This window comes from Musca vetustissima, unplaced genomic scaffold (assembly GCF_032173495.1).
Source record: "Musca vetustissima isolate MV318-11 ecotype Yass unplaced genomic scaffold, APGP_CSIRO_Mvet_v1 utg57064, whole genome shotgun sequence".
In the NCBI taxonomy this organism is placed as follows: domain Eukaryota; kingdom Metazoa; phylum Arthropoda; class Insecta; order Diptera; family Muscidae; genus Musca; species Musca vetustissima.
The window spans coordinates 15,703-28,885 of NW_026879910.1; the positions used below are offsets into that span (position 1 = coordinate 15,703).

Genomic DNA, 13,183 nt, shown 5'->3' on the forward strand with positions numbered 1-13,183 from the left:
GCTTCTTTTGTAAAATCCTTCATCAGCTAACTTGATGTTCTCCGGGATTTTAAACTTACTAACATCATTATCTATGTTTGGTTGATAGTCAGTTATAGCTGGTATGACGACCGCAGAAAACGAAACAGAATAACTGCTACTATGGGACTTAATTTCGACATCTGCTATTTTATCTGCGTTAATGCTTCCTTCACCAATTCCGGAGATATATACGTTAGAATGTTTTACCTTTAGCTGGGCCAGATTTGCGAAACGCGATGTTATAAAGTTTAACTGAGATGCCGAGTCCAATATTGCACGACAGGGCACGTACACACCAAATTTATTTTTTACTAAGACAATTGCAGTTGCTAACAGAACTCTGGAACCAATGACAGAATGTGAAATGTTTTGATTAGAGCTGGATGATACAAGAGTAGACTGTTTCTTTGGTTCGATATTATTAACCACTTCATGAGCTACTGACACTTTATCTTGAGGATTAGTTAAGTTAATTTCCAAATCATTATTTCCAATGTGCAACAATGTATGATGTTTTAAATGGCAAAATCGGCAAGTTCCTGATTTACACTTCCAAAGTCTGTGACCTTTTCTCAAACAATTTAGACATAAGTTTAATCTCTTCGATTCTTTGAATCGAAGTGTTGGAGATAATTTTTCAAAACTTTGGCAGGTTGTTATGTAATGATCTTTCGCTTCACAAAATGTACACATCTGTGTGGCTCCTGAAGCTATTAGCACATTTCGTCCATGAAAATTAGTTTTCTTGTTTACCTGATGATTGGGTGATTTCGGTTTAATGGAACTTTCAAGATTTTCAAGCATACGGCATCTTCTATCCAAAAATGACGACAACGAATCCCACGAGGGCAATTTATCGTTATGTAAATGCTCCTCCCATTTTGCTAGGCTTTGTAAATCTAGCTTTGACGTAATTAAATAAATTAATAATCCATCTGCCATTTGCTCCTTGGAACATATTGTATCCAAAGCTCTTACGTGTGCGTTAAGCTTATCACTAAGCTGCCGAAGACTCAAAGCCGAATTTTTATCCACACTATGCAAGCCAAATATTTCCTTAATATGGGTTTGAAAAAGAAGTAATTTATTATCAAAACGATTCTTAAGTAAATCGATAGCCTTTTCATAATTAGAATCGGTAGGCTCTAAAGACGAGATGGTGTCCAGCGCTGCACCAGTCAAACTAGTCTTCAAATGTTGAAACTTTTCTAGGTTAGATAAATCCATATCACTTGCTATTGCAGTAGAAAACATTGCAAAGAATGCAGGCCACTCTGTGTATGAACCGCTGAACTGGGGAATTCGAAGTTCCGGTAACCTTGTTTTACGAACAGTAACTGGTTCATCCACAGAAAACTGGCGAAGAGTTGATGATCGGAAAGCTGCACGTTGATTGGTGTTGGCACCTAACTTGCGCTTAAGCTTGGCAGTAACCTCAAAATATGATGTCATAAAATTTGATCGAATCGTATCATCCATATCAACATCACTAGTTTCTTCCAAAAATGATACAGACTGTTCAAAATTTTGATTTAATTTTTCAACATATTCAAGACGCACAGAAAGATCAGCCTCGTCCAAATTATTTATTTCATCTGCGGTAAGACGGTTGTTAATGTCTTCCAGTTGCTTATTAATTGATGCTACCTTTTTAAAGCACAAGGAAAAATTGGATGGCACTTTATCAGCTTCATTTGACGACGATGATGATGTATTTTTGGTAGCCATATTTATTAAAGGTGTTATGCAATACAAAAATCGAAAATTTGCAAATATATTAAAATCCGAATTGATTTTAAATTCCAAATTTACAATTTTATAATATTCAAAATACGAGTTTATTAATATCCGAATTAATATTAATAATTGTGATACAATTTGCCTTTAAGTATCACGTCGGGGTCACCAATGTTTGATCTTATAAGCTTTTTTATAAGATGATGCGAAAAGAAATAAAACTCGAAATGCAGCAAATTCTGCTTCCAAAAATTGATGCGTTTATTTCGCTGTTGCTATGCCAACTAAAATTTACAAAAATGATCTCCAATATCATTAGGCAAAAATCAAAGAAGAAAGACAAAATGCATTTACATTGCAAAGCTACAAAAATTACATATTTACATTTTACGATATTGTACTTTAAAATATTTACAATATGTACATACAACCATATTTATATATATATATATCTATTAGCAGCCATACACCCATCGCCTTACATACATGCTGTAACTGGTCAGCATTACAACGCATGTAAATCATACACACACGGCATTACATTTTGATGCGTTTGAAAACAATTGGTGTTAGATTTTCGATTCTCCTATGTGCGGTGTTTCTGATCTTATAGCTGCTGCTTGCACAGTGGTTTAGCAAGACAACATGCCTATGATATGATTTCATTCGGACAGATTTTGAGTGCAAATCGCGTTTATATAGGGAATTTGGTGCACAATTTACATTAAATCGGACGAAAATATATATATGGGATCTATATCTAAATCTGAAAGGATTTTTACGAAACTTAACACACATCATTCTATACATAATTCAATACCCTATGCCAAATTTTGTGTAAATCGCAAGATATACAGGGACTTTAGTACTCCATTTACATTAAACCGGACGAAGATATATATGGGAGCTAATCTAAATCTAAATCGATTTTCACTAAACTTAACACACATCATTCTACGCTTATTCCAGTACGCTATGCCAAATTTCGTGTAAATCTAAAAATATACACGAAATATATATACGGACTTCGGTACACCATTTACATTAAATCGGACGAAAATATATATAGGAGCTATATCTAAATCTGAACCTATTTTTCCCAATTTCAGTAGGGTTCGTCTCTGGACCAATTAAATGATCTGTGCCACACTGCACCACAGTCTTCTGGTTTGATGCCAATTGTCCAAACCTTGACACGGCTGAACTTTAATTCGTAGATGCAATTTCGCGACCATATTCGACATAAATACAACATATCAAGTAACGACATTTGTAAGCCACATTGCCCAACATGCCCGATGAGCCGCTTAATCAATGGCGAAACGCGTCGAATAATGGCGGGAATGTAGTAACTCTCTGGCTCATCTCGAAAGAGAAATAAATAGTACCAACTTCGTTGAAAATTCTTGAATGTCGAAATTTAAGAATATCGAAAAATGTGTCTGAAATACCGAATGTGGGGCTACACTAAAACGTAGACAAAGATATCCCATTTTAAATGCAAAACATCCGAGTATCTCACCTTAACTCAGAAACTCACGAAGTGTCTTTGTTGATTAGGTCCTTGAAATGCATGAAAATGATCCCGGATATCATCTAGGAAAATCATCTTGAGATGAAGGCCTCTAAGTCAAACATCTCTACGATCTACTCTTTCTCCCAATTTGCAGTTTCTTTAAAACTATTTAAAAACTTTTTTTTTCAAAAATATTCCCTATTTCGTCCAAGTCTTTAATTTTTTCCATACTCTTAGCTTTCTTTAAAGAATTTCCCCAAATTTATAATGTCAATATTTCCAAGTAATCCATTAAAAAGTTTAGAGCTTCGTAAATAAACGCTTTGCGAAAAACAAACTTTATTTATTTGGCTTCTCACAAAAAATCACAGCAAACGCAAAAAACCCTAAAACTGTACTGCACTGCATTGCATATTTTTTAATAGTCCACTAAATATTTGTCTTTCCCAGAAATGAAAGTACACCACAAATGGTCAAATATTCTTTCAAACTCTTCCAAAACGAAAAAAAAGAATTGTAGACATTTAAGCAACCAACCCCTTAATAAACACGTGGTCGCTTATATCCAACCAAGCAACCCTTTATTAAGGCGGTACGTGGGAGAGGTGGAGATTAGCGAAATTAGAACATACAAAGGAAACAAAAAAAATAATAATAAAGCGGGCATGGTTTCAAAATGGAATGTGAATGCAAATGCGACATAAAATGTTGCAAATGTTAGATGGGGGTGCAATAGAAGTTTGGATGAGAATGAGTCGAAGTCATTGGGAGTATTTAGAATCTAAATTAAAATAACTTCATGAGATGCTTAAGCCTCAATATAACAGAACGTTTGAGGTGGGCATATTAGTTTCCATGTAGACTCATTCATGTCACTCATGTTAACCGACGTTAGGAATTAAGGAGTTCGACACACCTGAACTTAACGACGAAAATACTTTCTAAAAACTATTAAGATTTTACAAATTTGTCATTTAATTAGTCCTTCTGAAACACCTCGCGCACTCTTACGTTTAACCAATCACTTACAAAGACGAATAAGTAACAAAATGAACAAATCAAGGAATGGGAAAATCTGAAAGTATGAATGACGGACGGTGAAGTTGAGTGACTACATGTGTGTGAGGAGTGAATGAATGCAAGTATGAATGACTGACTGAATGAATTCTGTAGAAACCAATACTTCAAACCCTGAATGCAATGCATTTAATGTGAAAAAAACGGGGGCCGAAAGAGGGTGTCACACGGTCGCTTTACACACTTGCTGTAAATACAGCAACAAAACGACGCTGCACGTGTGGTTGCCCTAAAGCATGCTAACAAAAAAAAAACTGGCAAAGTTGAAGGGTGGTGCAATTGCATTTTCGCACTTGTTTAAAATTGGCACATTTAGTAAAATGTTTCCTCTATTCATTCAGAATGTGAAAGTGAATAATGAAAAGCCCAAGAGAAAGAGGCAAAATAAAAAAAAAACGAATAAAATAAACACTTGAAATTTATTGAAGGAATATAATATTTGTTGCGAACCACTCATCACAAACAAAAACACAGTAGCATAGAAAGAGCAAAGAACAGACAGACAAGCGTTCAGACTGACAATACAACAGCCACCATGCTCATAAAGAATATGATGTTTTTTTATTTCAATTGGACAAACACACATGCAGCAGACACCAACCACATTAAAAAAGAAACGCTAAAAAGTAAAGGAAAAGGACTTGGTAATTTTGTAATTGTAACAAAATATATGTGTAGTATGATATTTGTGTGAAGGTGTGCAATTAAATTTGTAATGTGTGAATTTTAGAAGTTTGAAATGATTCCACACAAATTGAGTTCAAGTTCTGTGGAGGAAAATTATTATTACTATTATTATTTGTTTTGTTATGAAAATCCTTGGAAAATATAATCAGAATAAAATTTAATGTGATGTTTTTTTCTGATTCCTAGAAAAGTTTACAAAGTTTGACAAGCTATCTATCAAAGCAACAAACCAAATTAATACCATTTAATAATATTCTTCAAAAAAAATGGAACCCAAACATTTAAATATGTCAATTAAAGAAGAAATTGAATTAAACCATTTTCAAAACCAGTAAGGAAAGTAGTAAAGTAGGGCTAGGCCGACTATACCACTTTCGGTATATTCTACATATGTATGCTAACAATTTCATGTTAATGTTCCTTCGAGGGAAATGGAACAAATTAATATATGTGACTTTATCTATAAGTGAACCGACTAATCCGCAACCTATTCATTCGGGCAGATTTAGAGTCGTTTGTATGGAAGCTATGTCTGCATCTGCACCAATTAAAAAAACAGTAAGGAAAGTTCAAAAGTCGGACGGGGCAGACTATATGATACCCTTCACCACTTTGGGTACATACAAGAGATATTAATATCTATAATATCCTGTAGATAGAACAGTCATAGAATCTTTGGAGCACCATTGAGATGAAATCGGGCGGATTGGATTCTTTGGTGTATTATTGTATTAAATCGAGTAAAATTATATATGGGAGTTATGTATAAACACATGGACCTAATTGAGCAACCATTGCATACGCCATTTGTTTTTTTTATCACTATATATTCAATTTCGCGTAAATCAAAATCGAAAAACAGATTTTTCCCAATTACAATAGGGTTCGTCCTTGGGCCAAATAGATGAGCTGTGCCAAATTTCATCCAATTCGGATCATAAATGTGACCTGTACTTTGTTTATAATTTAACATGGACAGACGGAAATCGGACCGAATTCAATAAAATACGCATTTTTAGGATCAATTCGATACATTACGCAAAATTTCGAAACAATTAGACAAACTGTTAAAATATTAAAAAAAGACTATGCACTGACACTTCGGTCGCAAAAAGCTGATAAAATGTAATATTACATTAGACCGAAACCACCAATCCCATATATTCCATTTTCAATGCCAAACATCGTAGGAATAGCCGCAAACCAAGTCTTATTACGATAAACAAGATAACAGATAGACGCTTAAATATTACTTACATTAGAATTTTTCTGAAATTTGTGTGCGTTTTTATTAATTTCCTATGGCATTTAAAAGCACCCATATTTCATATATATATTTCCTTGCAAAATGTCTTATACAACGTATCGATTTTAGATTGCATTACTTGAAAGTCAGATCATAAAAAATCACTACTTTTCTTAAACTGTTAATCACATTCAGTTATTAAGAAATTTGTCGTATAAAATATTACAACTTATTTTCAAATTAGTACCATTCAATATTCAATGCAATAAATATAAATCCTGAGTACTCATCCTAGACATTTTGTATAAATGCTTTCAATATAATTCTATTTAAGTACCCTACATATTTACATAGATGCAATAAATCCTTCTGTCTCATTCTCACATACTTCAGTGAGTGCGTGTGTATGAATGCACTCATACATGTGTATATTTTATATTTATATTAGTATACGTTTTGTTCAAATACACATGAGTAGGGGGTAAGTGCATTATAATGCATATACACATTGATGTATGTGTACGTGTGTGCATGTCTGAACATGTGGGTGTATATATTTTTATTGGTGGGAACATCAAATGATTGTTGTAATTTGTTCCATTCATTTATATTCAAATACCGTTTTCACGGATTGTTAAATGTTCAAATGTGCACAAATGAATGAATGAATGGAGGAGTGAATAAACGACCGACTGGCTGGCTGTCTGGATGACTAAATGTCTGAATGGCAGAGCAACAGCGAACAAAATACCATCGTACCATTTATTGTATTGCAATCTAACTCAGCATTTTTCTATTGGAATCTTATAGGGGGTGGTGGTTATATGTATTCCACAAAATCTCCATTACACCACCCCCCCCCCCATTTCATTATTTCCATTATTGCTAATATGTGTATCATTTAATGTGTATGTTGTTTGCGAAAGTGCAAGTTATTAGTTTTTTTTGAAGACGCCTTAAAATTCCAGCTATATTTTTCTTTTATTTACATTTACATTTCTATTCATTTACACCACAACGAAAATATAATAACATTGTACACGATTTAAAATTCTATATCTATACATATTGGTGTTCAAAAATAACAAATTTTGACGTCAATTACTTAAGTAGCAAGTATATCTGAAGAAATTACATTTATTTTAAATGGCTATGTTCTTTTTCAAAAGTGCAAAAAGAGACGATGTAATAAATGATATAAAATGTCAAATGGTTTAATTGGCTATATGTCCTCGTACAAATAATCAAGATAAATCCTTATAAAAATATAATGTTTCTAATATATTTGAAAACCAACTGTATAGATTTTTTCAACGAGTTTTGTTTTCTTCATAATAATGCATTTTGTCCGCTTCATAGTAATCATCACCAAATCTAATTAAAATATCCAAATAATATTCCAATACTAATTAATCCTTCATCATCGCTAAATATTTAGAAACATCATCAGCAACAGCTCCTGTGGCGCAATTGGTTAGCGCACGGTACTTATAATCAGTAACTTGTGAGCAATGCCGGGGTTGTGAGTTCGAGCCTCACCTGGAGCAGTGGTGTATTTTTTTCTTTAATATTAAAATTTTATTTTTTTATTCTAAATTGTCCACATATGCATTTTAAATAACACAACAGTGTCTAACAGGGAACTACTACCAAAAATAAATTCGTAGTGTAGAATTGTGGAGCAAGAATCAAAAACTCATGGGTCAGTGAAGAAAATTATTATAAATTACGAAATGTTTGACATATTTTTTTCACGCTCCATAAGCAATAACGGTATTTTAAACCACAAAGCATGAGGTTTCAAAATATTGCAAATTGGGTTGAAAAACGTACCCAACATACAGAACAATGGTAGCACCGTGAAAAACGTACCCAACATACAGAACAATGGTAGCACCGTTTTATGGAACATATCCCGAAATTTACTTTAATATTGATTGTTCTTCAAAAAGTAGACCAATATTGATATTTTTTGTAGGACATCTCGTAGTCAAAGGTACGATCTGACAGAACACGACACTATGGCAAAGAATTGCCCTGTCCCTACAAACTGCAGCAAAAGCAACAATTGGGTTTCAAAGAACACCATCTAGAAATCCACCTTGGAAAAACAAAAATGAAGAACAAGAAAAACGTGAGCGTGATCAAATTGAGATGTATAGGTGTCGGAATGAAGTCTGGAAATTTAACCAACGAGTAAAACACAAATCCGACGGCTTTAGTACAGGCTCATCCTCATGTAGGGATAAAGAATTGAACCTGGTGACATATACAGACAGAAATTGAGATGTATAGGTGTCGGAATGAAGTCTGGAAATTTAACCAACGAGTAAAACACAAATCCGACGGCTTTAGTACAGGCTCATCCTCATGTAGGGATAAAGAATTGAACCTGGTGACATATACAGACAGAATTTTGAGGATCTGGAAGGAGAATTTTAAAACTTCTGATATCAAATAGTACCGGCGAAGAAGATACCCCAGAACCAATAAGAGATGACGGTATAGAGTGAATACCACCTAGCCAAGGTCAGAGCATCAATTAATCGACTGAAGAAAAATAAAGCAACACATTCCACCTATTCGTCGACTACAAAGCTGTATTCGACAGCCCAATTCGCTCAGAGGTGTTTAAAGTCAAGTTTGCGTTCAGAATTTCTGCAAAATTAATGCGGCAGTTTAAATCGAAAAGGACCTGTCTGAGACTTTCAATACCGAGAATTCAGACGAAGTGATAATTTGTTGTGTGACCTTTTTATACCCTACACCACACTGTGGTACAGGGGTATTATGTCCTTGTGCATATGTTTGTAACAGGCAAAAGGAATCGAGATAGACCCATGGTTCCTTTTGAGAATATGCATAGAATAACTTTCTAAGTCGATTTACGCATATCCGTCTGTCCGTCATGTATTTTTGTGAACAAAGTACAGGTCGCATTTATGATCCTATTTGAATGGAATTTGGCACAGTTCACTTATTTGGCTCAAGGACGAACCCTATTGAAATTGGAGAAAGTGGGTTCAGATTTAGATATAGCTCCCATATGTAGTTTCGTCCGATTTTATGTAAATGATGCACCAAACTCTCAATATTTGTCCGATAGGGACCAAACTCCCAATATTTGTCCGATTGGGACAACATTTTGCACATAGTACTGAATTAGGTCCAGACTGATATGCTCTACTGTTCCAACAGACAAACTTGACCTATGGCGAATTTGTCATTCCGGATTTTAAAAATACCCAACAAGGACTTTCATCCCCATAAAAAATTTCAAACGCCCCATTATTTTATTTAATGCTTATTCCTGTATTGGTGTAGCCTTATTTGAAAATGTATGGGTCATATTAATATTAATTTTCAGAGACGATAATGTTGGACATTGACCTTATTTTGCAGCCCATAAAATTACTTTCAACAAAATATCTCTTACTAAAAATTGACTATTTTGTCCCTGGTAACATCACATTACACATTTTCCATAAAAACAAAAGAAAAATAATCAAGTACAAGGCCATGTTATTTTTCTTTTCTTTACTAATCTTCTCGTCCCCTTTTCAACTTGTTGTTTTAGACAAAGAGATGTCTACACACACATAAAAAATGGCACATTTCACATCATCACTGAAATGGAAACCACCAGAAACGAAAAACAATCACGCACAGAGCCTTTAGTATCGGTGAACAGGTTTTTTCTTTCTTTCTCTGAGTTCACTTTCGTAAATTCCATGTTAACTTTCCGCACAAAACCCTTCAAGAGTTTGTTTCACAATAGAAATATGACACAACAATGACGACATACAGCAGCAACAACAACAATGACGACATACTCGTACAGCAACAACTACAAAAGCCATCAAAGTATCACTAAAGCCGATATTCGATATTCGCAGAAATCCTTTCAATTTTTTTCTTTCGGTTTTTTTCTAATTTATTACTTCTACCCGAATGGAAAGTCTGAAGGTTTTTCGTTTGAGACTAGTGTGTGTGTGTTTGTTTTAGGGGGTTGCTGTATTAAGTTATCATATATACCAAAATCAGACCAATAAATCTCCCATAAACTCCTTAGTTGTTAAATAATCAGACCTAGGGATTCAAGGGATATATATAAACTCCATGACTACATATTTCATAGCAACGCAAGCACATGACATCCTAATGAGTATCAACAATGAAAGCATTGACATTTACCCGCGCCTTCCACACTACCATATAATTCTCATTCACGTTGTTACACCGCAAACATAAGTATTTCAGTTTCAACCACTAAGTAAGGGCTGGCCATGGCATAGGATTGCCTTTCTGTGTTGTGGGTGATCATTGCACATATAATCGCAATTCTTTTTACACATTAATAAATACATACACACAGAGCCTTCGGTTTACTGTTCCACACAGAGACTTCGGTTTACAGTTCCACTCAAAGATTTCGGTTTACTGTTCCACATGGAGGCTTCGGCTTACAGTTTCAAACAGAGACTTGGGTTTACTGTTCCACACAGAGGTTTCGGCTTACTCCGGTTTACTGTTCGTAGTTACATATAGTAGTTTGTACGAGCTCTTACTCAATATATACTACTAACATATTCCCGGCCATCGTTAAATCGTCGTAGCCGACCTTTGTGCAGACTCCCTACAATCACCATTACCGATCACCGTTAAGTCATCGCTGCAGACTCTCGACAATGACCATTCCCGATCACAGCCATCGTTGCCGATCATTGTCTCCGACTCCCGACAACCACAATAGTCATAGCCGCTTCCGATAATCACCAGTATGTAAAGCCACCCGAATTCAATTATTTTATCAATAAACATCAGATTTAAAACCACAAAAGGGAGCCAATCAATAAGGTTTTGTGGGTCCTTATGGATACCTTGGACACGACATTGTTCTTTTAATCGGTCGGACATGTATGTGGAGGTTATGTCATAAAATATCTGGCAGGAGATTTTTTATTATCTGATTCGGCTGTGACCTTCAGCATACCAAAGTGGAGCTAGAAAACGGAATGACAAATTACAGGCACTTGGGTTTGAAAATTCTCTTAGTACCAATATTGGACGGGACATTTATATGAAAGCTATTTCGAAACAGGGACCCATATTGATAATTTTCTGCGTAATTACAATTATTTCGGTTAACAAATTCAGCTAGGACCATCAAAGGGCCATTTCGAAACATAGAACCATGGTTGAAGATTATGTTTACCAACCAAGAACACGGATGGCCAAATTATAATCACTACGATTAAAATGTCTAAACGGGAGCTATGACAAAGTGTAGAACAATATTGAGCGTGTCATGGACTTTAAAAATTCAGAAAATGAGGCTATACCAATATTTAGGGGGCAATATCGTTCCAACAGACATACGACATTCAATTATTTTCTGTTGGTTTTCGGTATTGATCGAATAGCTTAATCTTTAATTTTTTACGTGTCTTCGTCTGCGATGAACAAAATTATATACTGAAGGATAAGATCTCTTGAAAAAGTCCAAATTCCCAATCTAAACGGCAACCTTGTTCCAACTGTGCACAATTTTTTCTCTGTTCCTTCTAGTTTTGGCTGGCAATGATGATGTTCGGTCGTATGGGGAACAATGGATCTGGTGGCAGACAACTAAACATTCCATCAAACAATAAAAAAGAAGAATAACGTCAAGGCATTGTTATTGGAATGCGTGTCCCGACGGGTAGAAGACGACTGAAAAAACTAGCCTTTTATTAAGGCATAGGCAACAGGGACAGACAGACAGACAGGCGAATGAATCACTGCTGGTGGCTGCATTATTGTCCCTAACTATGGCATCGAGTTCAACATTTTTTTCGGTCACTCATAGGTTTTTCTGCGGCCCCATTCCCATATCTCTTATAGTCGGACTCTACTTTTTCCACTTCTATACTCGTGGTAAAATTTTGGTCCCCATTGCGTATGCATGTGTATGTGTGTATTGGTGGTGGTGTCCATGTGAAATTCTTTGTCAAAAGAATTTTTTTAGGAGAATTCTTTTTTGTTTTTCGAAATGTCAAACTTGTGTAATTTACTGCATGCATGCACTCGATCGAGTCCAACATTGGTTGGACTGGCAGAAGTTGTTCGTCTGGGTGCGTAAAACGAACAAAAACAACAGCAAAAAAATCAAATCACATTTCAATATAGTTCACCGGAAAGAAATATGCGACTCAAAAAAAAAAAACGATAACGTGCGACAAAAAAATTCTCAAAAATCAAGTTAGGACACAAAAATGCCAACTTTAAGGTTGTTACACGCAATGTTTCAACGAAATGTTTGGCCATTTAGCCGGCGGGCGCGTTCGGAATTCGACAAAAATGTAGCAAACAAATCAAACCCACTTACCGATGCAACAGGCGAATTGCTTTAGAGGAAGAAATTCATTCGAATAGCTAAATGCTATGTGGGAAATTGGCACAAATAGGATTTTTTGTGTGTGTTGGAAATAACAACAAAGATAAAACAGTTTAGTTAAGAATAAATATTGGGAGGAACAAAGGAACAATCAGGGAGTTGAATTTTTATAGGAAAACCAGTTGGTATTTATTAGGTAATTTTGTTTGAAGAGGACCTCGAAATTAGGTATGTAAAAATCTGAAATCTTTAAATAGTGCACGGTTAGTATTGGTGGTTAGGTAATGCTAGGTTTAAGGAAATATTAAAAAGTACTATGTATTGTGTTACGTCGGAACTTATGGAACTCTGTATTTGTTTAAAGACTAACAAATTACTTGCTTTATAAAACGTACATGGTTATCCGTTTCGTGGTTTCAAAATTATGGGCCTGGAATTGGACATCTGTCAAAGTTTTATAAGTTGAAAGTCGAAAATGGATCGCTTAACTATTTCGCAACACATACAAATTATTAAACCCTAC

General features: G+C 34.9%; 1 protein-coding gene and 1 non-coding gene across 2 annotated transcripts; one reads left to right on the forward strand and one right to left on the reverse strand.

Annotated features, from left to right (window-relative positions):
* Positions 1-774: 774 nt before the first annotated feature.
* LOC133325126 (uncharacterized) lies at positions 775-1,749 on the reverse strand (the record flags this gene model as incomplete). The annotated part of the gene is made up of 1 exon (XM_061533949.1): positions 775-1,749. A coding segment is annotated over exon 1 (975 nt), but the record flags the coding sequence as incomplete, so codon positions are not given.
* Positions 1,750-7,739: 5,990 nt separating this feature from the next.
* Positions 7,740-7,831, forward strand: Trnai-uau (transfer RNA isoleucine (anticodon UAU)). Its single transcript is given in 2 exon segments — positions 7,740-7,777; positions 7,796-7,831. It is a non-coding gene; the product is annotated as a tRNA-Ile (tRNA).
* The last annotated feature ends 5,352 nt before the right edge of the window (positions 7,832-13,183 follow it).